The following is a 25,205-nucleotide window of genomic DNA, read 5'->3' as shown; positions in this document are numbered from 1 at the left end:
TCCTAACAGTTTAGCATCTGTCTTGAAAAAGATGGTGAGTAGTGTGTTTTTGTAACATCAACAGAACCGAACATCACTTCTTAAATTGGCTTCTTTAGTAACACGGAGAGTTTAAGCAACACTGACATGGTAAAAGAAATGATCAAATAAATCCAGCCACACTGTAAATAAAAAGAGGCTTCAGGACAATCCGGTCTCGTCGGCTCACGTGGAGGCTTTAATGCGTCTCCTGACAGCTCTCAGATACTCCATTATGTTTACAAAAATGGGAAACAATATCAAAGCTGTCCAGAATGCAGCAGCAGTACGTCGCGTATGGTGACAGTTTTTATTTTCCCAGTGATAGATATTTCATTTTAGAATAAAAACCCTGAGCCGTCAAGCTTGCAGAGACCTTCAGCTGCTGCCTGTGATAAATCTAGTGTTGGGGATGAGAGGACATCTACAACGGCTACTGCTGTATGACTTAGCAGTAATTGGATGGCTGCTAGCATTGTGCTTCAAGTGGTCATTGATTACAACACTGGTCATTTATCTTGTACAAGCATAGGGAACGGGAAGCCTTCGTGCAGGTTGTTGCCTACATAAGGAGCATACAGAACAGCTGCAGGAGGAAGAGCCTGGCCTGTGTCTGTCACAAGGCCTTCTTAAAGTCACCGTTGATGGTGGAAGTATTGACTGACGGGGCAGAAGGGCAACAGTGAATCACATTCGCTCACTCTATTCTTTATCTGTATGAGTAATACAGATCAGCCATTTTATTGCAGCTGCAGACTGAATCATCCCTCACGAAGTCGGAAGGAAAATTTACTGCTGTGTGCTCCATGATCATGTATCCAAGGCAGGAAATTGAAAATGCAGTCCTTTTTTTCTGTTTGTCTTTATGGGTGTATTCACACCAGCCCTGTTTGATCCGCTTTAATTTACTTGCGTTGCGTTTGCACAGTAAGTTCGGTTTGCTTGGGGTGATGTGATTGTGCAATCGGACTCTGATGCAGACTGAAAAAGTGGACCATGTTCCATCTAAAAACTTAGGTGACGGTTTGGTTGAAGATGAATCAAAATGCAAACCAAGTAGACCAGAGACCGCTCAAAAAGCAGGAAGTGGACTATAGCCCAAGGATTTCTGGGAAAATAAAACCAAAACACATTTAAAATACAAAAACTCAAACTTTATGTCAAAATTGAGTATTTCAAAGCAAACTCCATAGTACATTATATCTCCCATATGTATAATATAACGTCATACAATGGTTATTATCTGTTTGATGACAAATCTAATCTTACTTACTTGAGATAGAAATCTCTTATTTTATATTTAAATAATTGTCAGAAGTATTTTCATGAATGTTCTCTTTGTCTTCCCCAGAGCGACCTCCCGTCAGAGCGGAAGCCTCGAGCCGTGCGTCCCACGAGTCGCCTGTGCACCGAACTCCACCGCCACCTCACCACGGCACAGGACACCGAGGACGCTCCGGTTCACGACACCGACGAGGGCGAGGACGAAGAGGAGGACGAGGACAGTGAGTCGGAGGAGGATGAAGAGGAGGAAGGGGAGGAGGAGGAAGAGGAGGAGTCTTCCAGTAGCGAGGTGGAGGGCGCAGTGGCAGCGGCCGCTGGCCATGCAGAGCCCGCTGCGCCTCAGTTCAGCTCGGAGAAAGAACTGCAGTCCGTTGTTGAGCTGATCACGTACATGCACACATACTGCCTGCCCATGCGCAAGCAGCAGGGTTGGGACCGCAAAGACAGGGACCTTTCGAGGCAGCGGACCAAACCCGACGTCCCCCGCCCAGCCAACACCAACTCTCACAGCAGAGTTGTACTGGTTAGCGCTCCTGGGACTAGTGGAAGCTTGAATGGGACGAGCAGCAGCAGCGCCCCCAGAAGGCTTCCCTTCGCCAGGCGGAGGGAGATAAAGGCCAACTCCCTTCTCCGTGAGCTCTTGCAGCAGAGCAGCTCCTTCGACGTGAGCAAGCCTTACAGACTGCACAGCCCACCTTACGCCCACTCACACAGTCCCAGCAGGGGCACGGCCTCTGCTCCTTCTGCCCCAGCTAATAAAAGCCCCCCAGCCCAGTCCTTCAGCTCCATTCACCCCAAACCAGAGTTTTGGAAAGACTCTTCCTCACTGGAGAGGAGAAACTCTTCCTCCGAGCTGCAGCAGAACCTGGAAGAGCCGGCAGAAACCAGCGGCTCTTTCTCCGTTCGCCGCTCCAGACGCCTGGCGTCCTTTCCCAGCCGCTTCGCCAAAAGGTTGCGGCCTACACGAGCAAAGGAGGAAGAGGGGAAGGAAAAGGATGAGAATCACACGGACAGACTCCTGCCCACCCAGGCTGGAGGGGGAACGACGACGGAGGCGCAGCCAGAAAAACTGACATCTAACGATGGCAGCAATCCCTCTGAGCTGACCAAATCCTGCTGCCATGGTTAGATCACCAAACACACACAATGGCTGCGTCTGCACCACTCACTTCATAGCCAAGTTCACTTTAAGCATTATTACATTTGGAGCAATAATTTTTTTTAAAGGGAAACATATTTTCTTATTTGATGCTCTGAGATGAAAAATTTTTTTTATTTTGATTAATAAAATAAGATTTTTTGATGAGATTTTCCTTCTTCTGGTGTATTCATAATAACATTGACAACCACATGAAAACCTGAGCTGAAGTCAACCATATTGTCAACTTTAATAGTAGGCAGAGAGCAGTGACCCTATAAAAATGACTGAATTCATGTTGTTGAATTTTTACTTTTTTTACAAACATTTTGGCTTTCTTGTTACAAATTCAATAAGTATCCCACTATTTATTCATGTTGCTAAATTGCTGTCCTTTGCTATTATTTATACTGTGGGCCATTTATTCGGTCATTCCCGCTTAAGATAGTGGCTAAAAGTATTTCTCCTTTTATTTACAGGTGAGCAGTAGTAACTGTCACCCTGTTCTAACCGAGGTCTTATTCTAATTTCAGAAAAGCGAGCCTGTCTCTGTCTGCCCCTCAACCCAAAGTCCACAGGGTAAGTATCTGTGAAAGGCACCTGCTGTTTTGCATCATTGACTTTAGGTGCTTTTCGTCCAAACGGTGCCACAGGCTTGCTAAATGGTCCACAAACTGTAAATGGTCCGCAATCTAGAAAGTAACAGGGTTGAAAGGTAAAATACATCCCAGTTTGGAGCTATCAGGAAAACATGTAATTAAGTTGTTATTGCAGAATATTGTGATAAAGATGTTAATTTCTGTAAAAAAACAAAAATCGTATTCTTGACCATCATGTTGGTCTTCACTCTTGTGAAGCATGTTGCACATGAAGTGTAGGCGTCAAGAACAGACCAAATAAACTTCTCCCATGCAGAATTTGCATGCATGATACTTGAAACATAAAATCCAACCAGTCCTTTGCAGTTGTAATATTACACACATTGGTATTGAAATGATTCTTCTAGAATATATTGCATAGCTTTTTCTTCCAGAGGTGTTTTATGTGTAGAGTTTGGTGGAAGAATAAGAACTTTCTCTTACATAGACACAAACACAGCATACAGTCAGAGTAAAAAGAAAGTGCACGTCTTCAAAATATGGAGTTTCAGTAAAAATTTCACTGGAATCTGTGTTGTGGCTTTAGATGCAAATAATTTCCGAACTGAGTGACATATTGATTAATATTCCTGCCAGTATTCTTCACTGAATTTTTAAAAGTGAAAATATCTCCATTAGTGCCAAAGTTATAAAGGATATTGATTAATTCTAATATACACTTTAGCAAAAATATAAACAATTATTAATTTAGTTGTAGTTTTCAATTGACTCTTCAGCCCACAATTAGCTGTTGTACTGCTGCTATTAGCTTGCTAACATAGCTTGCTAGCTATTTTAGTTCTTACATGGACTGTTTTTTGCAACCGGTTTTACTTTCGAACAGCACATTTTTCTGTTTTGTAACCAAGGGAAAAGTGTGGAAGCCTTGTTTCAGTCAGCAGGCTGGCAGTGCAGAGCAACAGTTGAGCAATATGTTTTTTCTGTACAGTCAAGTTGGAATTCCCAGTTTCTTACTAGATTTGACTATAAAGGTAAATTTTGAACAAAATCTAACAAAACTGGCATATCTACACTGGTTTTCAAAGATTGCCTTTTCAAATTTGCAACAAAAAGGGAAAAAAATCAAAGCACTTTCTGATCTCAGGTAGTCTTGAGCATTTTGAAGATCTTTTCTCATGTGGTTTTTCTTCCTGATATTTTATTTACTGAAAACTGGAACCAACGAATGGAGTAAATTTAATCTAATACTGGAATAATATGAAGCAGGCTCAACTGAGGCTGAAATTATATAAAGCTTCCTAACATAAATTACAGTGTTAATCACCATATTTTTTGTACATTGCAAAAATTATAAATAAGGCATTAAATCCCATTCCTTAAACACCCTCAGTAATATAAAGCATCGCTTAATTATCGGGTATTGTTGAGAAAAGCTCTTCATAAATGAGTAATTAGCATAACACAGGACTTGGGGCATAACAAACAAAACTGGAAGCACTGTCCTTAGATGTGCTTCACGTCATCAGTTCTGAGTTGAAACAGGACTCAAATCAAAGACAGCTCCAAGCTTGTTGAGCAATAATGATTTTCTTCATTAATATCAGTTTGCAGGGTTTGCATGTCCTTATTTTGTTTGTGTGATGCCTTTTATCTGTATGCAATAAGTCACTGCTATCTCCGTCCTTGTTGTTCTATTATTCTCACAGGGCTAAAAGAAAATTAAGTCACAGATTCAGCTCAGATTTAATAAAATCCTCAACAATAATATAGTCATTGACTTTGACCTAAGCAGGTCTTTTTGATTTGCTGTTTGATACAAAATTTGCATCAGAAATTGTACATTTTAAACCCTGAACCTTTTCCTCAGCAAGAATCCATCCATCTTCTAAACAAATCACTCGAAAGGACATCAAAAGGGAAGAAAAAAAAACAAACTTTTTTCTATATTTGGTGTTTTCTGTGGAGGGTAATTGATCTCCCTGCCTGAAGCCAATCCAGTCTGCACACCCACTTCCTTTCATTGCAACCAGAGCAACAGAAACTGACAGCCACCAACAGCAGGAGGAAGAAAAGCACTGGGGACAGTAGAGCACATATGGTTGTGTTGATAAGAAATGAGATGCGCAGCAAAGTGCCAGTACTGTTCACACAAAGGCAAATAATTCAAATTCAGCAGACATCAGCCTAAACTGTTCTCTTATATTTAAAGAGGCAAAAAGCCGAGACTTGGAACCTATTGAGGGATTGGTGTTTTGTGTTTTAAGCCTGCAACATATTCCGGCATGACAGAGCGAGCTGAAAATTCTCTGCTTTGATCTGTCTCTTCACCAGAGAGCCCCAGTTCAGCACCAGGCCTTATGAGCAGACGCTCAGTGTGGATCTGTGTGGAACAGCAGGTAATCTCATCTCAGCCTCAATGGCTTATTTGTTGTCCATCTACTCATGTCCCCGTCGGCTGGTTACCGATCGAAAACAAAGTGGTTTGTGATGGAGTTAATAGGTGACTGAGTCACAGAGGGGTTGTTTCTAGAGGTCTGGATGCTTCAATGGATCTGAGAGAATAATGAAGCATTTACTGGAATATAATCAAATAATCCGTGTGACTTATACACGTATTTACTGGCACCCTGGCTGATAGTGCTACAACCCCCTTTGCCAAAAAGGCAACACTCACTCTTCTAAGACTGGATCACATATTCCTCTTTGAACAATTTCTTGTCCATCCAGAGTCACAAGTTAGGATTTAAGTCTAAGGACCTGCTGAAACACTCAAAATAAGAGTCTGTGATGCAATGCACTATTAGGGGTTCCCAAAGTTGGATCAGGTCCCCACATTGGGTCATGAATCAACAATTTTAGGGTCTTGAGATCCTTTAATAATTAAACTAATTCACAAAAATTATAATGGTAAAAAGCATATTTTTACTGTAAATGTAAGAAGAGATTAAGGCACAGGAAAATCCAAAATTGTGCTTGTTTATTGTGTTTGTTTTCTCATTATGCTCTTATTTAATTGTTTTGTATAAGCACCAATATTCAAGGTTGTTAGTTGTTCTCTCTTTTATTGGGATGGAAGGGAGTGGAAGCTGAACATTTTGGGAACTACTGAGGTAATGGAGCCTTTGACAGAAAAACAGTCCAACAGGACCACTGACCTTCAGCCAACAACATGTTCATCTTTCAAGGTTGTTTCAGGCTAAATCTGCCCTGATAAAAAAAAAACTTCAGTAGTATTGAGCAAATTCCACAAGTTATCATTTGTGATGAAAGGAAGAAAAAAAAGTATTTGTTTGCTGGCATGCTTCTCTGCAAGCCACTTGGCATGTACTGTTGATAGTAACCTCTGTTGGAAAACATTCCCATCACAAATCTGGAGCCAAGACCAAGCAGCAACATCTACTGTTGGTTTTCAAAAATAAAACTACCAGCACAGAACTACTGAACAAAATGCAGGATCAAGATCAACACTCCGTCTCGGTCTTCCCGTTTGTTTGTTTTTTACAAAACAATAATAGCAGAGTAACTTGGTGCAGCGATATGGTTGTTGGCTGAGTAAACTCTTTGAATTTAAAGTGCATAACTCACCATCTTACATTTCTCAATGATAATTGTTTCCTAGTCCTGCATGGAAGCATTTTGTGAAACGGGTTTTGAATGATCATTATGGAGACAATGTTCCCCAAAAAGCTTCAGTTCTTCTTACAGTGATCTTTGGAGAGTTGTTTCACATCCCTTCTCTCTGTGTGTGGCGGCAGCACAAGCCACCACACATCTACAGTACTTGCTGAGAATGGCATATTCTCTTTCCAATGTTGAAGAGTGGCTAAGAAAAATGGGCTTAAAAGATAAATTTCAAATGGAAACGGCAAGTAATGGGTGAACTAATTCAGAGCTCAATGAATTAGCGACCCATAACTTTTAATTACAAAACTTCAGACACATTTAGTTTTTTGGAATTGTTAGGGCTACCAGTAAGATTTTTACTTTCTGAATTGATTTAAATAATAAACAATTTTTTTCCCCAAAAAGTTTCATCATGACATTATGCTGTTGCTATCAGAGCTATTTATTTTTAAAAATTTTCATGCATTTTTGCCAAATGTGCCAATAAGTATTTTGTTTTTATTCTTGGAGGAACCATCCAACATTTAAACTGTACATCTTTCCTTCTCACTCAGGTCTCACCCCTCCAACCACTCCACCTCACAAATCTGTAGAGGATGAGCTCTTTAAACCCACAGAGGGAGGAAAAGGCGGCGGCGGCAGTGATGGTGGAGGTGGCAGTGAGTCTGTCCACCCGGCTTCAAATGCTAACACCAACGTTACCGCGAAGGGCTCAACCTGGCTGAGTCGCTCCCACCACCAGAGGAAGCTTCCGGAGCAGACCGAGCTTTACGCCCAGCTGCGGCGCATGGGTCAGGCCGGAGAGGGCGACACCCAGCGCACCTTCGGTGACCACGACTACTGCGCGCTTAGTCTCGGGGAGAGCCGCAAGCGCAGCTCTGCCATCCTTGGCGCCATACTCCAGACCCAGGGGGGCAGTGAGGGAGATGGCACCCACTCAACCAGTGTGGTGGATAATCAGGTTTTAGGTGAAAAGGTCCAAGAGAGCGAAGAGGAGCGCCTTGTGATGACAGAAGTGGTAGAAACGACAATGGTGTTATCATCATCACCGCCATCAGACTGCCAGTCAATTGCTGCAACGCCTCCAGTTTCTGAGGAAGAGGCGGAGCGCTTGTCGGCGTCTCGCTCTCCCTCACCCATCCTTCACATGTGTCCTGACTCTCCCTCCAGCAAGACAGACTCCAGGTGAGACAGACTTCAGAATAAAGAGAAATATTTGAAGGGACTGGATTCAAAAAACAAAATCTACATTTTTTGCACAGACGCAAAGGTTATAAGTGTATTTTGATTATCATATGCAGTACACCACCATCGCCAAACACAACATGCACAGACTTGTAGCTCACAATTATCTCTGGACTTTATTTAAAAAAAACTAATGAACTAATATCTCATAACAATTTGGGTTTCACTATAAATGCTACATACGTGGCAGATGGGATGGAAGATAAAATGCTTAGACGACATTTGCACCAAAATATCCTGTTCTTCACTTGACTCTGTCACAAAGAAAAAAAAGCTGCTGTTGTTTGACTGTGAATCATCATCCATATATGGTGGTGCCTTCCTGTTTTTATTAGTAAAAATGCTCTTTGACAGAGATGGTTCCAATTATAGTCACACTAACTTCTTTTGGATTGCACAGCCCCTCGTTCTGATTCATAATTTAACATATAACCACTTGACATTTGACGTTTTTACCCCTCAGTCTGTGCATTTAGCCCCGTGCATTGGGTTGTGAAGCAGAGGAATTCAGTCGGTAAATGCGTTGTGATTTATACCATATAAGAGAAAAAAAAAACACTCCTTAAACGGAAGCTGTACTGTCCAAGTTAATAAGGTCAAAAGTCCTGTTTGTTTCCGCTGAATGTGTAGATGTAACCGGGCAAATGCTGGAGCATCACTCAGATTTCAGGCAGCACTGTTTGAATAGGTGGCCTTTCACAGAATGAGGTCAGCAGTCATGTTATGTCTTATACATTATGACAGGGAATGTAACGGTAAGAGACATAAAACGGAAAGATACCTTTTTGCCACCAGTGGGAGACGTGTGTTGGATGTGGTTCACCTGTTTCTACATGTCTCACATTACAGTTTCCCACCAACTCACTGTCTTCCTCCCTGTCTGCTTTATTCTCCTTCAGTGAGAACTCGGAGAGCTGTACCGACGACAACCAGGAGAACAAGGACAATTCTGACGAGGTACACACCCTTCACATTCTGCAGCCTCATTCAAACTAAAAAAGTCTTTGAAAGTCTAATTAAAGTCTGCTTGGGTTTGACAAAGGCCCAGACTAATGTTAGTCAACGGTTTAGTTCCTCAAAAGAACAACAAGTGTATTGTCATTGGCTCTAAACTACTTGAAAAACGGGTCATTTGTTCTTATTATTGCCAGGATAACTGCCAGGTGTTTTACATCCATAACCTACCAAGCCGAGTGACCGAGAACATGCTGAGGAGACGCTTCCAAGTTTTTGGCAATGCAGAGGACTGCAAAGTCATCATCTGCAACGAGTAAGTGTCCGAGTCTGGATCAACTTTTTCAGAAGAGACACAGCAGATTTTGCAATGGTGCTAGTTATGGAGGATGAAGAAGATTCTGCGCAAAATAGAAAGAGCAATTGGTTTTGTGTATATTGGAGGTTCTGTTCACACTGCTGTCCTTGACTTAGAGTAGGACCTCAGAGCTAGAGATGGTTGTCAGATACTGCTTCTTAACAACCGGCGGTATAGTGGGGAGTTTTCTGTCAGGATTTGTTAAATACAAACACAAATTTAAAAATACTGCTAAATAAAACCCCAAACTCTTGTAGTCTAGAATTTGTTCTTGTACCTATTTAAGATAAAATGCTCTCTTAAAGCTAATACACCATTAGACATTACAATTCAATGAACTTTCAGTTCACACTGTTCACACTCTTTAGTAATAGGTTTTATTGGTACATCTTTCATGTGTGCTTTTTTTCTGTGTGGCTGTGAAGGGAGCGCTGCGGAGTGATAAAGATACGTCAGTCGGGGCCTCAGAGACATCGCAAAGAACGAGAGATTGTTTTCCAGAATGCACCTCCAGGCCTAAGGAGGCTAACAAGGAAACGCTACATAGACCTTGGTAACCAAAACATAAACTCAAATCTATTATAGCCAATCCTAACACTGGAAGTTATTTGAACATATCTTCTTTACATCATGGTGTTTTTGTATTGAGGTTGTTATTTCAAGTTGTATTAAATTGAGAAATGGACGATTGGACCAGAATTTAACCCTGAAGTAACTGAACTGTGGAGTGGTGTATCTGAATAACAGCTACATATTAAGAAGAAAACTGTTTGTGAATCACTAAGAAGCCATTTCCTAATGCATTACCTACTTTTTTATTTGGAAAATAATAATTTTCACAATATGAATATTGATAATAATTGAACACAAAGCTAACAAGGCTGTAAACTGAGTACAGACTGTACAGTAGGCACAAGTCAAGTACAACGTTTTTGGATAAAAAACTAAATAGAAGCTAAATTCAAAGGAGTACTTTGATTTTTTACATTTTTTTATTGAGGTTCTGTGACTATATAGAAAGCAGAAAAATGTCATGTTTCACTGCAGCTTGACTTGAGTTTTTGGAAAAGTGAACAAATCTTCAGAGCTATGACATGTCGGCTGTTTCTGGCCATTTCAAACAGCTAAAACTGAAACATTTTCATATGCCTGAGTTTGAACAATATATTAGCAGACTGGGAAGGCCTGTGTCTAGGAACTCCTCACTACTTCCTGCTGTTCTTACATACAGTCTATTCATAATAGAAAGCATCTACACATCCATCCTGCTTCCTGAATAACATAGTTGTGTCAGCTAATGAAGCAATTAGACAATAAAATAGACTTCTTGTAACGTGTGGTAAACGTGATAAAAATGCATTTATCAGAAGTTGGCAGGATGACGTTGACTGATGATGCAGATTTTCACGTTGGCTCTGTGACCTTATTGAGGCTGTAAATGTTTCAGGCTTGATTTCTACAAGGACCTTTTGTGACCTCAATGTGTTTCTGTGTTTCAGATGAGGCTGGCCCTGGCCCTGTCAAGAGTAAGTATGATGCACTGGACTTTGACACTCTGCTGAAGGAGGCCCAGAAGTCTCTGCACCGTTGACAGTCCAGCATTGCTGGCTGGCCAGCCTTAGTAAACTGCAGCAGAACCCCGCTGACAACAAGGCTCTGCCCACAGTACCTCCGTGCAAGGCAACCTCGCAAAATGTTTACATTTTTACTGTTGGAATAACGTAACAAGGACCTTGATTTTTTAAGTCTCTTTCACCGGAGCATACTGCTAAAAAACAAGGAAGTCACCGCGAGGAGTTAAGAGACGGGAGGGAGAAAAAGGGACTTTAAACAGCAATGGTACAACAGCTAAAAACAACAATGATACAGTTCTCTGAACAAAGGTAACAACAAAGCTGCTTCCTGTCTGTACTGGTGTCGTCTTTGCCCTGCCTTGGAAGAACGGGCATAAAAAACCTGTAGCAAATCCTTGCTATCCCTGCGTTGCGTTGGTCGTTGTAGTGTGTGTCGTTGCGTGTGCGTGTCCTTCACTCTGTTTTGTAAGCAAAAAAAACAAAAACAAAAGAGAAAAGAGAAAACCTCCCTTTTTTCTGGTCACAAATGGTGAACCTGCAGGCTGCGTTTGCTTGTCTGGTCATATAACCAGGACGTGAAAAAAAAGTCTGTTTTGTTTTAGCGAATAATTGTGTATGTTATAAATTTTTAAACTTACTCTGTGTGAGTGCGTGTTTGTGTGAATGTGTGTGTTTGTGTGTGTGTCTCATGGACAAAGTATATAACAAACACATTACTTAATGTAATCAACGGATGACTGATAAAAGTTTACAAACCTAAAATGAAGAAAAAAAGTCATGTTTTCTTTTTTGTAATTGTAGTGCTTCCTTGATTTGATCTATGCACTGTAACAGAGGTAAATGTCTCCTCTGTCCCCCCTCTGTGTCTAACTCTGCCATGCTAAATATTTAGCTTCTGCTACTGGCTGCTGTGGGCTTTGTTTAGTGAATGCTTTACACACAAAGACCCTATTTAAACTATTTATTTCTTAAACATTGTTCACAACCAATTTAGACAGAGGAAGGAATTTTCTCTAAAACTCACTTAGCTTAAAACCATACCATAGAACAGATTTACAAATAGATTAAGATGGCCGTTGATTTGGAAAAAATTTGGATTCTCTAATTTATGTTTAAAGGCAAAAATGTGAAAAAACTGGATTGGACTGCAACTAAATGTCAGGTAATTTCAGGATTTAGAACAGTGTGAGGAAAAAAGACCACAATTCATAAATTTAGCTTTAGATTAACAGTAAAGAATAATATCTCTTTTCAATGTTTTGCTCTGTGGTATAAAAAGCTGATATCAGCTGATTAATGATTAGTTCGGTTGTCTCCTGAGGTAGCTATCCTGCCATCTGTTGCCATCTCTCCTAGCTTGCCAACTTTAGTTTAAAGCAGAACTACTATAATAACAGAGATGGTTTGGACTCATTTAGTTGCCATGTCATTCTTGTCATTGGTTTTCATGATCGGAAATCTTTACAGCCAAATTTGTCTTTGTTGTACATGGGACAATCGTAGTAGCTTTTTTCGGTCAGCTGACTATCAGTGTGGGCACTTTTTCAGGAATCTCAGTAATAATACTTAACACTATAGAAACAGCTGATATCAGCTTACTTTTTACTGGAAAATAACCCATTTGTAGTTATGAGTTTATTGCAAGTTGAAATCCGACTCATTGACAGAACTAAACTAAAGGAAAGCTGGGTTATGGGTCACATATCTATTTTTAGGTAGTAAAACAAAACTCCCTTATTTGACTCTGAGTTTAAAGAGATTTTTAAAAATCCTTTAAACACATTAAGCTTGTTAACATAGCCTTAATTTAGACAATATTTTGACAAATCCTTTATAAATCTTTTCAACTGCAATGATATCCTGACATGTCGGTTATTTATTCTAAAGGTAAAGACAAATAATGGTGTCATTTGTGAGTAAAACATTTTGTTCTCTGGAATGTCCATCACTTCAATTACATGTAGTTTAACATGCAATAGGAACAAGTGCATCAAGCACGACAGGAGTTTAGCAACATAAGGTAGTTTGTCATTTCTGAGATTTTTGTAATGAGTTCAAACATAGGAAAAGGTTTTCATTTATATGGAAATTTGGGCCAATATTAATATATATAAAAATATCTGTGCAAATAAACCAGACAAACATTTATAGATATACGGGAAAAATACAAAAAAATTCTGTAAAACCTCCTTCCTCACCGCCTGCTTGCATGTTCCAGCCATGCAAGGTGTTCTCTATACCAGTTCATTTCAATACAATCATCTATTGAGTTAATACTGAATACAACACAAAGTAGTGGTCTTTAAAGATATTGTGTTTATTTAGGGTTATTGAACTGTTTGGTTTTATAAGCACAAAATGCATTACCCATTAATACACTAAGGTCACAGATGGAGCAGGAATGTATTTTAAGAAGCTGAATGTAATCATCGTGTTGTCCCCACACAAAGATTGTGGAGCGATGTGGTGCTTCAAAAGATGGGTTTGCTTGGTAACTTCAGACTGGATCTGGTTAGCAGCTAGTTTACATTCCAGCAGCAGCCAGCAGCAGCATGCCTTGAAAAACTTAAGAGAGTCTCTGAATCCTGCCAATCTGGTGGCATCAACTCCCCACCAACAATGCAGCCAGGGAGCTGGCAAGGAATCAGCTGATTAAGAACTAAGAAAGTAACCGGCTGAGAATTCGATTTCTCGTCATCTACCGGGTCAGATGAGCGTCTCTACCTCACATCCCTTCATCCAGGTCCTGACCGTCTTTGTGTTTAGCGGTTCTCCTGAACGCTCTCCCTCCTCCTCTATTATCACAGCATCAAAAGTTTGTTTTCTTGAAGATTAAAGCTTTCACAGCTGATGAGGGGTGTAGGGTGTTATAAGGGGTGTAGGTTTAGTTTTCTAAGCTCCTTGTAACGGAGGTGATCTCTGTTTGTGGTCTGTCCTCCGCTTGCCTCATAACAGTGTCCGTTTGTTGGAGTCTCAACGTTGTATCCTCGTGTAATTGAATGTTTTGTCTTTGTCTCGTGTTTGAGTTGGACACTGCTGGCGCTTACGGGTCAGCGAGAGGTCGAACAGCAATCTGGTGGACTGGTTGTTCCTTGTGTGCGCTTCATTGGTGAAGATTCAATTCAAAATCTTCTCCAACTGCACTCGTTTTCATGTTGTCTTCAAGGAAGTGCCACTCCCCCTGTTTTTATCTGCTCACCCTCTCCTTGCCTAGGACATCCAGTAAAAACGCAGCCTAACTCTTTCTCCATCCCTAACTTCTCTCTTTGTGGGTTCAAGGCCTCATCTTCTCCAGGTCTCCCCTCACAAAGTTCCCACTTTTTACCAGATAATCTCCCCGTCCCGGTTCTTGTCTTTTCTATCTAAACCACATCTTGGCAACACACACACACATACACAAAAAAATTGAATGTTTACATCACTTGTTTCTCCTTTGACTTTATTAGGAACGCACACTAAGTACAAAGGCGCCTTATTCAGTGCTTAAAAATGAAATAACAGCAAGTCAAGATTCTGGAGTGGATGCCTTCCCCTCCAGGCTCACAGATGTCCAAAACTAACACTTTAGTGCTATACATACTGATTGAAAACAAGGTGTCGTCTGTTAAAAAGGACAAAAAAACAACAACTTGTGAACTGAGTAAGGTTTTGTGCTTAGTATGTATACTACTAAAAAGTGAGAGAATGTGCTGGTTTACATGTTAAAAAGATAATATATGAATATATAATGTGTATATAGCACTATGCCTCATTGTAAACATGAAATTTATTGTGTGTTTTTATTTTATTTAATTTTTTGGTGGTGGGTCACACTTGATTACTAATAAGACAGGAGATTTCAGGTCTGTTTTGTTTCAGTATGTTAATTTTGTTCAGAGGAAATGAAGGGAAAATCCCAACTTCACACAAAGTCCAACACAACACTGTAGCAAAAAGGAAAAAAAAAAAACAACAAATGAAAAGGCATCACCATAGATAATCACGCTAGAAGGCTGTATTTTGTATCCTAATGTGGATTTTGTTTTCCTTGTTTTCTTAAAAAGCAATTTTCCGATGCAATACGTAATAATCTCAAGACAGCCTTTGTGAAAAACGGAGGTAATAATGTACAGTGTGTGGTTGATTGTTGAGCTATTACCTGGGCAACTGTTGAGCTGCGGATTAAATAGGCTGCTGTACTGTATGTAGACTGCCATTTTAAAAATAATCTACAGGAAGAATGTGGTCAGAAAAGCAGATAAACGGAACACGCTGATCTAACGTTCTCACTGCACAAATCGTCCTAATTGGTGAACTACCTTCACTGTATTTTCTTCTTGTAAGCTGTTGTAACTATATTATTACCACCTTTTGATGGTGCACAGATTTGGTTTGAATCAGAGTTGCTTAAAGCACTTACTTTACAGCCAATAACTATACAGTTCATGTATATCTCTGGTAAAGGAATGTGGCAGGGAGGTGTTGAAGAAAAGCTGGTAAATATTTTCCAACAGCCGATGTTGGCACTGTAGAAATCCTAGTTTCACTGCTGCACCTTACTTTGGATCGGAAAAAGGTCGACATGGGAGGGTGCATTCTTCTTGAAAACCATTCAGGCAATTATCCAGTTCAGGTTTCCTTGCAGATGACCAGTGGATAACGTAAAAGAGAAGTATACTCTGTCTTTTCATGTAAATTAAAGTTCAACCTTGAGCCTGCAGTACTGCTATGGTTTCTACAGTGACTGCCTCTGTGCCTGTGAGGCTTTTCAAGGGTTAAATGAAATCGGATCAATCCCATGTCTAACATGGCAAGCCTTAAAAATCAGTTTGGGGGGAAACTAAGCTATCATTAGCTTTTAATATTACTATTTAAACTTCTTTCCAATCCAACGTGGTTTATTATTAAATAATTACTGACGTAATTTTTTCAATAGCCATATTATAAAAAAAGGTATATACATATATATGAATATATATATATATATTTGTGTGTTTGTGTAGATATCTAGATTATTATATACTTTCTTATAGAAAACTTTGATGTGGGTCATTCTTCGCAGTGTTTTGAGAACACGTTGACACATTTCAACATTAATAACTGCTGTCTATTTGGTCTAGGTGTTAGGTCAATAGGCAGCGAATCCAAATAAATAAATAAAAAAAACATATTTAAAAAAAAAAAAACCTTCCAAAGGGAATTACCCTCATAAGAATGCAATATCTTTCTTTCCACTCTTCATTTCAGAAAAAAATGGAAAATGGTGAGAAAACAAACTTCTTAATAGGCAAGCTGACCAAAAAAAAAGTAAAAATAAAGAGCAATGATTCACCGGGGGTTGTGAACAAATGTGAAAACGTCCCGAGATTCAGTTCTAGATGTTACGTTTTTAACGCCGTGGCTCAGTAAAACTTTGCGTCACTCACTGTTTGTTTTAAGCCATGAAATTATCCCCGACCACGACAGGAGTGCTTGCAATATGGGCCGAGTTAAAATGAAGTGTTCAAAGAACTTGGTGGCTAATCTGACAAACTAAAAGGCGACACTGATGTCAAACAGATACTTATTTGGGACTGTAAACTGTCAAATCTGCTTAATATGAGTGAGTGTTTTTTTCTTTTTGTTTTTTTGGGGGTGGATATAAAAGGGCATATGTTTATGTTGTTTTTCATTACTGTTCATTTCACTGTCTCTTTACATCTAATGACTATCAAATTCAAAAATGATTTTTTTTTCTTCTTTTTTTTAACCTAGTTTTTTTTTTTTTGGTAAAACAAAAAAGTAAATACTGCTAGTGAGATTTTATATTTTTACATATGTTGGTTTTATTTCATGTTTTTTTTTCTTTTTTATTTATATGCCACTTAGTTTTGATGTCTTCAAAGGGTGTTTTTTTTTCTCTGTTGTGTAATTTCATATTTCTTGAGAATGTGGAGACAAAGGCATTTCAGTATTTTTGAATTGTTAAAATCTAGTTTCATAGAAGCTAAAGTATCTGATGTTATAAATTATATTTTAATTCATGTAAATAGTTTAAAACAGACGACTATGGCTTCCTTTTAAACTGAATACATTTCTCTTCAGAGATTGTTTACATTATGAAACTGTAGAGATGTGCTCCTCATATACTGTATAAAGTACATATATTCATTGATTTGCCTCCAAAAATAAAATCCTAATGAACAACATTCTGGCTTTGCTTTTGTTTATTAAACAAGAAACGCATTAAATAACATAATTACATTATGTTCAACTTACTATTAACTGTACAGATAAAAGGTTGACCTATTATGTTTCTTTGAATGGGTTAGGAATAGGTCTGAGGAATGTACAAAACATGTTTAGTACATTCTTTTGTGCAAAATCATTCTTGGGTAATGAGATTTCAGTCTGCTTCGTTCTGCCTATTTTGAGCTGTTTTAGGACCTCTTGTCACTTAAAAACCTAAATACGCTGCTAGCCCCCAACTCATTGTTTACACTCGGACATGAAAATGACTGCAAACAAATGTGCAATTATTCATAAAACCAGACATCTTTGAAAAGCAGAAGTAGAGCCTCCTGCGCAGCCATCAAGGCTGCAGTAATTATTGGCTTCTGGAAAAACATTTGTCTTTTCCAGCACATTTTTTACAGAAGTGAAATCACCTGACCAAACACTCTGAAGCTCATTTTGGATCGCTATGTGATTGACTGTATTTCATTGGGGTTGCTAGGTGATGGGCAGTACCTGCTGATTCGTGACGTTACATTCTGGAGGTTTTTGAAATGGCTCATTTTGCCCACACCAAAAAACATTAACTTATTCAATGTCAAAAACAAAACTGGCTGCATGTTTTTAAGCGCTTGGGCAGTTTTAAGAAGCAGTAGAAACTCAAAGGGAAGTACAAAAATGTACAAATGTGGATTTCCTAAATACGTCCACTTAAAAAAAACAGTTAACGCTAAATCAGTAAAAAAATCTGAGATCTGATCTAAAAATTGAGAGGGCCTTTGTACAATGCAAAAGACAAACCTGCAGTAGTTGAGGAAATGAGGAAAGCTAGGGGTTACATATTCAGAAGAACTTTAGTTATTAATTGGTCAGGGATTAATTAACAAATATGAATTAAAAAAAGATTGCTATGCCTCCTTGCCCAGTCCTTCGAGGAATGTGAAAATTTAAATAATTAGAAGGAGTTGAACCATTTTTATGAACATAATCCTCTTCAGTCTGAGCCGTATTTTTTTGTGAGATTTTTATGATTTTCTCTTTTTGGATTAATCTTTAATCCATTTCATTTTAGCTGTGGACAGGACACTGTCTCAGTAGGGGTAAGGGATGGATAACAGTACATAAGCAGCAGAGAGGTGTATTAAACTGCAAACCTGATAGAATTTGCAGAGGTTAAATGTCACCTTAGCTTCTGAAATGCTAATAATTTTAGCTTGTTTGTTTACAGATGCTCCTCACACTGCAAGAACAACTGGACGAAGAATCAACTTCACAATGTCTGTGGTTTGTCTTCACAAATCTGCATTCTCTGGTGTTCAAGCACACGCAATGGCTAACAGACATTCACTATTTTCAGTCCTCCTTTGGTTAACAACACCCTATTAACAGGCCGCTGGCAATTTTCCGCCTGGCTAGACAGTGATTCACATGTCAGTGACCACACCAATGATGTGAGTGCACAGAAGATCCTTACACCAGCAATGCTGCATGCATGGCCTCTTATTTCTTCAGCAAAAACTGGAATATGGATTTAAAATTTGTTGTAACTCTAGGTGCCAAACAAATGTGACCCTTTCAACTTTTTTGAGTCACAGCAGAGCAAACCACCGCTGAGTTTCAGCAGCGTGTCTTTTACGTACTTGTTTATAACCTCTCTTTAAATTTCTGAACGCATTCAGATAAATATAACAGTAATTCATGAGCTATTAAAAGTCGTGTTAAAACAGCTATTTGCAGAAGTATTAACCTTTAAATCTGGTGACTGTAAAGCTAAAGCCAGAGGAGATTAGAAATCATCCTGTCAGCCATTTCCTGTCCTGCTATCCTCTGTACGGCTGTTACTGTGGGGTAGTCGTGACTGCAGCAAAAGAAGCAGCTCTGCACTGCAGAGATATCAGACATACAGCTTTATCCCCCATGAGGTTCGAAGTAACGGACAGAAACACCAGGAGGAGGACATTACCTCGAAATCCAAACCTAATAATTTTACCTGTCATGTTTTGTAAACAAATTTGAAAGTCCTTTAAAAATAGGATCTAATGGCAGCTGGACTTATACTGCTGTGAAAAAGTATTTGCCACCTTAGGATATTCGTGTTTTTCCATTTTTATTACACTTTTGTGATTCAGATCACCAAACAGATTTTATTAACAAAGATAGTATAAAATAACTAACAATGAGTTTTTAGCTTCAACAGTCCATATAAGGTTCGACACATAATTTGAATCAGATTTGAGTTGTGATTTGATTTGACCGCTGTGCCATGATCCTCATACAGGCCTGTGACTCCAATGCAGTCAGTACTTTAAACAAAGGCAGGAAGGAAATGCAGCATATTTTGCATCAGATTAATATGGATTCACTTCCCCCGTTACATGTCGGGACCTTTTATTTGAATGCAAGGCAAAACTTAAAATGTCTGGATCAAGGAGCTAAATGACCATTTGAAAGGGTTCTTGAATTTCATTAGCTGGAGAAAAAATTATTTTTTAGAGCCATTAGCCTACTTCAAGATGTCAGACAGGTTCTATTTGAGTGGTTTCATAGGTTGAGCAGATAGTGAGTAGTTGGTAGGGTTTTTCTTACCCTTAGTAAAAAAAAAAATCGTAATTTAAAAACATTGTCTCGTATTTACTCATTTTGTTTTTGATTTGTCTTGTGAACTCAAAGGTTTAACAATAGATGAAAAGGAAAAAAAAAAACTAAATCTGTTCTGGACAAATCAATTTTTGGCCATGTAAGTTAATTATTGCTCGACTTTTTAAGTTTTCTTCTTAAAGAAGAAAACTTCTTTAAGAAGAAGAAAACTTCTTAAAGTGCATTCTCTGGTGCATTCTCTGAACACCAGAGAATGCAGATTTGAAGAAAACAGCCTCATGAACTTTGCAGTTCATGAGGCTGTGGTTAATTCACTTCTTGCTCTTTACATATTATATTCTCAGATTAATTGTTACTGTTATTAGCTTTACATATTGACTTGATACCATCTGGTAAAAACTGAGTACATCACGTGCAAATTTGCCCTAATGACATGTGCAACATTATGTCCTATTATAGAAACATCAAGATGCTCTATACCCAGCACTGTTGCTCACCTGAGCAATAATATGCTCCACTCACAGATTTCTCCAGAGAGGTGCCTCAGCACCTGCCACTGCATGAGTAACGTCTTTCCAAATACTAATAAATGAGTTAGAGGTGTTTCGTTGTGCAACATAAAGCATATGTTATTTGCTTCTGTTTCCAGTGTTTTCTAAAAAAAAAATAAAAAATGTAAATTTACATAGGGGAACAGGATATTGTTTTATAAAACACCATTGTCAAATCCTGATTTTGAAGATAAAATTGTAACAAACTGCAGAAAGCAGCAGGTTGTACTCCATCAATGCTTTGTGCAACCAGTCTTTTGCTAAAGTTTTTTTCCCCCATTACAAGAACTAAGTAGCTCAAGCTCAGTGAGGCTGGGTGGAGAGCGGCTGTGTGTACATCCGTTTTAGCTCTCTCAGTCTAGACTTTGAATGAGCCATTTAGTACATAAAAAAATCTTATCTAAACCAACTTAACTAAAACAACTGTGAAGAATCATTCAGTGTCATGACAATGTTAGAATCAAGGGACCAAGATTTATTTAGTAAATCAGTCATGTGGAGTAATGAAGTTCAATCAGACACAAAAGGTTAGAAGAAAAACCTCTGATTCCACAAAAAGTATTAACTTTTACTGGGGCTGATTGGCTTGATCAACTTATACACCAGCTGCAGAAGTTCAAGACAAAACTAGGATCTATTTTCTAAGTAAACATTTTAAAATCTTCAACATTCCTGATCTGTAACTTCAAGAAAAAATGTGTAGACTATGAGCATGCATTGTTCACAAATATGTTTTCTCCCTATTAATTTTAACCAGTTCAAGTTGAAAATAAAAACTAGATGGTCTTCAGCTACGTCTAAAAAGATTAATTATTTTGTTTTGCAGAATTTATGGCTCATTGTTCTGGTAAATGTATTTTTAAAGCACATTGACTTTGTACCCATGTTCTTAAAAGCAGGCAGGACAATAAGAGATACAGTAATATATAGTTGAGCATTATAAATATCTTGGTCAGAAAAATAAATGAAACTATAACCTGATTACATGTCATTGTACATTGTTTGAAATGCATTTTCTGCTGTCTATAAATAATATTAACCCACCAACATCTGAGAACCCCTAGGGGGATTTCAACGCTGATTCATGGAGCGCTGGTGTTAGAACGCTGAACAGATGCAGGTGGAGTGGATGTACTTTAGTTTGTGATACATTTGCTTTCTGCATAGATGCTGCTTATTGCTGGAGTTGTTGGATAAGCCTCTTAAACTGTCCTCATGAGGCATGCTGATCCAGGCAGCCACAAACGCACACACACGTATACGCACACACACACACACACACACACACACACACCCCCACACACACACCCACACACACACACACACACGCACACACACACTCACAACATGCTCAGACTGAGATAAATTGACTTGATTTTGTGCTTGTGCAAAGAAAATCTGAGACAATGATAAAAGGGCACATTCCGTCTTCAGATAATGTTACTGGAATCTCATTTTGTTTCTTTAATATTCTTTTCTTATTTAACTGGAAGCCAACCATCTCCGTCATTTCACAGTTAGGTGGACTTTTTATCCACTTTGCAATCAAAAGTCATGTGCTGTGACACAAAAGTGACACAAATATTGTCTTTTAAATATTATTAGGCCCTTAATCTGTCAGTCTTACAGTGTCAGCTATGCTATTTTTGTCAGATTTGTTACAGATTGATTTAAAACTTTTGAAATCGGTTAAAACTGTAGATTTTACAACCTTATCAACACAGACAACACAGATATAATTTTCTATTTTTTGATGGTGTGACTTTGTTCTGACCCTTCACGCTTTCTCACATGCAAAACATCAAAATAATTTAAAGTAAATCAGCAATAAAATGAAGGAGTTGGAGATGATTGTGAACCAGGCCAGATGCTAGGCAGTACTTTCAAGAATATAAACCATACTCAAATATTTAAAAATGTTGTAGTTATAGTACATATTTTGGGTACAACATGGAGCTCTAATGAACTCTAATTTGCATTTGTAAATTATTTTTTTCTTTGGTGAATAGGGAACCAAAAGACATTAAGACAACCAGCCCAATTCCTGCAAATGCTTTGACAAAAACACTAAGTTTGTTGTGAGATGGCTGCTGTTTACTAAACACCAAAAAAACTGTCTGCATGATGTTCACAAAGGGCAGAGACACCAAACAACCAGCATCACTGAGCATCACTGGAAACAGGAACTGGAGATAGTCATTTAAATATATGGGTTTAATTTGGACTCCAACCTTACATTTACAAACACATAAAAAAGTAACTCAAGTAGTTAATTTCAACCTACAAAACTCCAATGAGATTAAGCCTTTTATCTCAACTCTTACCTCAACTGAATGATTTTATCACAAATTTATATTGCTTCATTACTTTGTCATTTCTATTAAACAAATAAAATATGGTAAAATATGGAGTGTCTCAAATTGTTTTATTTTCTGTTAATTGCTCATACAGCACTTTGATTTAAAGTGCTGCATGAATAAAATTATTATTCAGGCATTGTGTTAATTCTAGGGTTAGAATGTGTGCCTAGCTCTAAATCAAGTTAAATTTAATGTAAAGCATGCAAAAACACACACACCAAATTACACAATATCATCCATTATCAAACAATGATAAATGTATTAAATCCCTAAAGTTTTAAGCTGTTGTACTTTGTGTTCCCTGTGAATGTATATAAGGAGATTATGTATTTAAATTAATGATAAATTCAATAAAACAGCCTAAAAAAACAGAATAAAAACAAACATAAAGTAGATTTGGAGAACTTAATACATGTATTAATTCAATGCACCTGGGCAAATATGGGTTAATCAATTCAACATGTGATCCAATCTGAACTTCAGCACTTTATCAACCTTTGGTCAGCACATTATGAAATGCACTGCTGTGTCAGAAACCCTGGACAAACTAGTCAAGTGACTTTCTCTGCTTGGAAACTGCAGTCAGCCCATGCATGGCTGTCCTATAAATAGTCTTGCATTGCTTTCCCCACTCTGACTTACTGGCTGCCAGCATTGCAATCACGACTGCTCCTGAACAGTTAGAATGAGGCTGAGTCTTCCTTCCTATTGGCTCTCTGGGTGCACTGCAGCCGCGGCTCTCCCCCTGCCTTTCCCCTCTGCAGTCACGGGATGTTCCTGCGTCAGAGCCGAGCCTCACAAGCTCCGCTGATCATCAGCACCGTATACGGCAATCCTTTGAGCTCCCAGCGCAGCCCTTACATCACGGGCACTTACGTCACACACCAGTGACGACACACTTCAGATTATGTATCCACGCTATTATTGCAAAACTGCTTCTGAGGGAGGGAGGGACGGAGGAATGAGTGTTATGAAATTAGCACATGAGCTGCCCCCCTGTGGAGGATCCTGTAGCAATCAGTTTTCATTATCCATCTCTGGCATCATGTGGAGTTTTGTAACAGTGTTATATATGGCTCTTGGTGGGAGCATTAACTAAAGTTTGCACACACTGATAGAAGGAAATAGTGCAGCTGATAGATACTGTATATTATAGATGTCCCCTGCAGGAATCTGCATTATTTCAGCAAACTTCACCCCTACGCACTGTAGTTTCAGCCATTTACCCAATTTACTCCATAGTTGCTAAAGTGTGACACACAACCTTAACTTTCCATAGTTTAAATTACAATGGTGTTGTGGTTTTAGTTTAATTCATACCAGATGACTCCATCTCAAAGCTTGTTTTATGGTTTAACCCAGAAAACACTTGTGAGGTTTAAGTAACACAAGGATTTGTTTTCCACTACTATCCTCAAAAACTATGTTCTGTTTTGCGTTTAGTGTGAGCTGCCGTCAGTAAACATAGTAAACATCGAAATATGTCCAAAGAAAAAAACAAAGTCTTGTTCTGAAAAGCTTGGGCTGACCCAGGCACGTCGTAGTTACATAAATAAAGAATGTTACCACATCCACCCATGCTCATGAGTTAACCCTGAAAACATGTGGCCTGAGAACAAAATTAAAATCAGTTTCAAATAACACTTCTTTTGGAAATCAGAACTTGTAGCATATATTTTATTTAGTGAGGTGGATATAAGTGATATTGTTTTTGTTTATGTTCTGTCTCAACACATTTAAGTGCAACCTTTATACAAATCATGTTTATTCCATTATAATTAATGCACTGAATCTGATATATATGCATGCAATATAAACTTATTCACTTGTTAAACTAGCCACTAAAAGTTGTGAGTTTTCTTCTGTATGCCTGCAGGAACCTGTTTGAAATTAGTCAAAAAATGTTGAACAAAAGATGTCTTATTTAAAGCTGTGAAAACATTTAGGGAACTTTTACAATAGGTGTTCACATCCCTCAAAAACTGTCAGCTTTTCCACATACTTTCACTGGTTGACACTTCAGCAGTTCCTCTGCACTTGGCCATTGACTTTCTAATATGATAATGTTCTAGATCTGTCCAACATATAACTCTCCTTTTGCTTAATGACCACTGGTTATAGGCACCATGGATGAATGGGCATGCTTGTAATATTTTGCAAGGCTATTTTGGTTTTTAAATGTACAGTAACTGCAGCAGGGATGTGATTTTAGCTAAAAATATGACAGTAACACGTACCTTAGACAGACTATGTATGTCACTGATTCTTACTTAGAAGATGCAGTTGTGATTTCTTGGATTACGAGCTTTGACTATTTGATTTAGAGAGCTGCTTGTTAGTGGATGGCAGATATTAACTTTAGTCCCTCTTGTGGAAGGAACCGGTATTACAAAATCCCATATTAAATGAGCTTCAACAATAAATAAACAAATCATTTTCTTTAAAAACATGAAAATAATATTTTTTACAAAGTTAGAAAGTATTCAAGACAAGAAAAAAATAATAACCAGTTGCCACTAAGTGCTTCCATTACGATTTTTTTTTTGTATTTTCTCACCAAGGTTTATTTTGTGCAGAACATCAGTACTCTTCTCTTCTGTCTACCTGGAGGTAACCAGTTATATTACAGCTCATGTGCTACATGTCTGAGTGAATATGTTCTTATGACATGTGGATAACAACAACGACTCGATGTTACAGCATATCAGTA

The 25,205-nt window shown here is 38.5% G+C and overlaps 1 protein-coding gene across 2 annotated transcripts in view; it reads left to right on the top strand.

The window, feature by feature from the left end:
- ppargc1b (peroxisome proliferator-activated receptor gamma, coactivator 1 beta) overlaps window positions 1-16,961 on the top strand; it is a 112,740-nt gene extending 95,779 nt beyond the window's left edge. The window contains exons 8-15 of one of the 2 annotated variants that reach the window (XM_008420859.3): window positions 1,370-2,426; window positions 2,974-3,019; window positions 5,371-5,435; window positions 7,218-7,848; window positions 8,808-8,865; window positions 9,060-9,178; window positions 9,646-9,773; window positions 10,720-16,961. In XM_008420859.3, the coding sequence (XP_008419081.1) occupies window positions 1,370-2,426; window positions 2,974-3,019; window positions 5,371-5,435; window positions 7,218-7,848; window positions 8,808-8,865; window positions 9,060-9,178; window positions 9,646-9,773; window positions 10,720-10,811 (2,196 nt within the window). In that variant the 3' untranslated portion in view covers window positions 10,812-16,961. Of the gene's footprint in view, window positions 1-1,369; window positions 2,427-2,973; window positions 3,020-5,370; window positions 5,436-7,217; window positions 7,849-8,807; window positions 8,866-9,059; window positions 9,183-9,645; window positions 9,774-10,719 lie in introns of those variants that run through there. The other variant, XM_081611812.1, reaches the window with a different exon arrangement.
- Window positions 16,962-25,205: the final 8,244 nt, after the last annotated feature.

The sequence above is a fragment of the Poecilia reticulata genome, chromosome 10, assembly GCF_904066995.2.
Source record: "Poecilia reticulata chromosome 10, P_reticulata-male-v2, whole genome shotgun sequence".
In the NCBI taxonomy this organism is placed as follows: Eukaryota; Metazoa; Chordata; class Actinopteri; order Cyprinodontiformes; family Poeciliidae; genus Poecilia; species Poecilia reticulata.
This window is presented reverse-complemented; position numbering and strand designations above follow the sequence as displayed.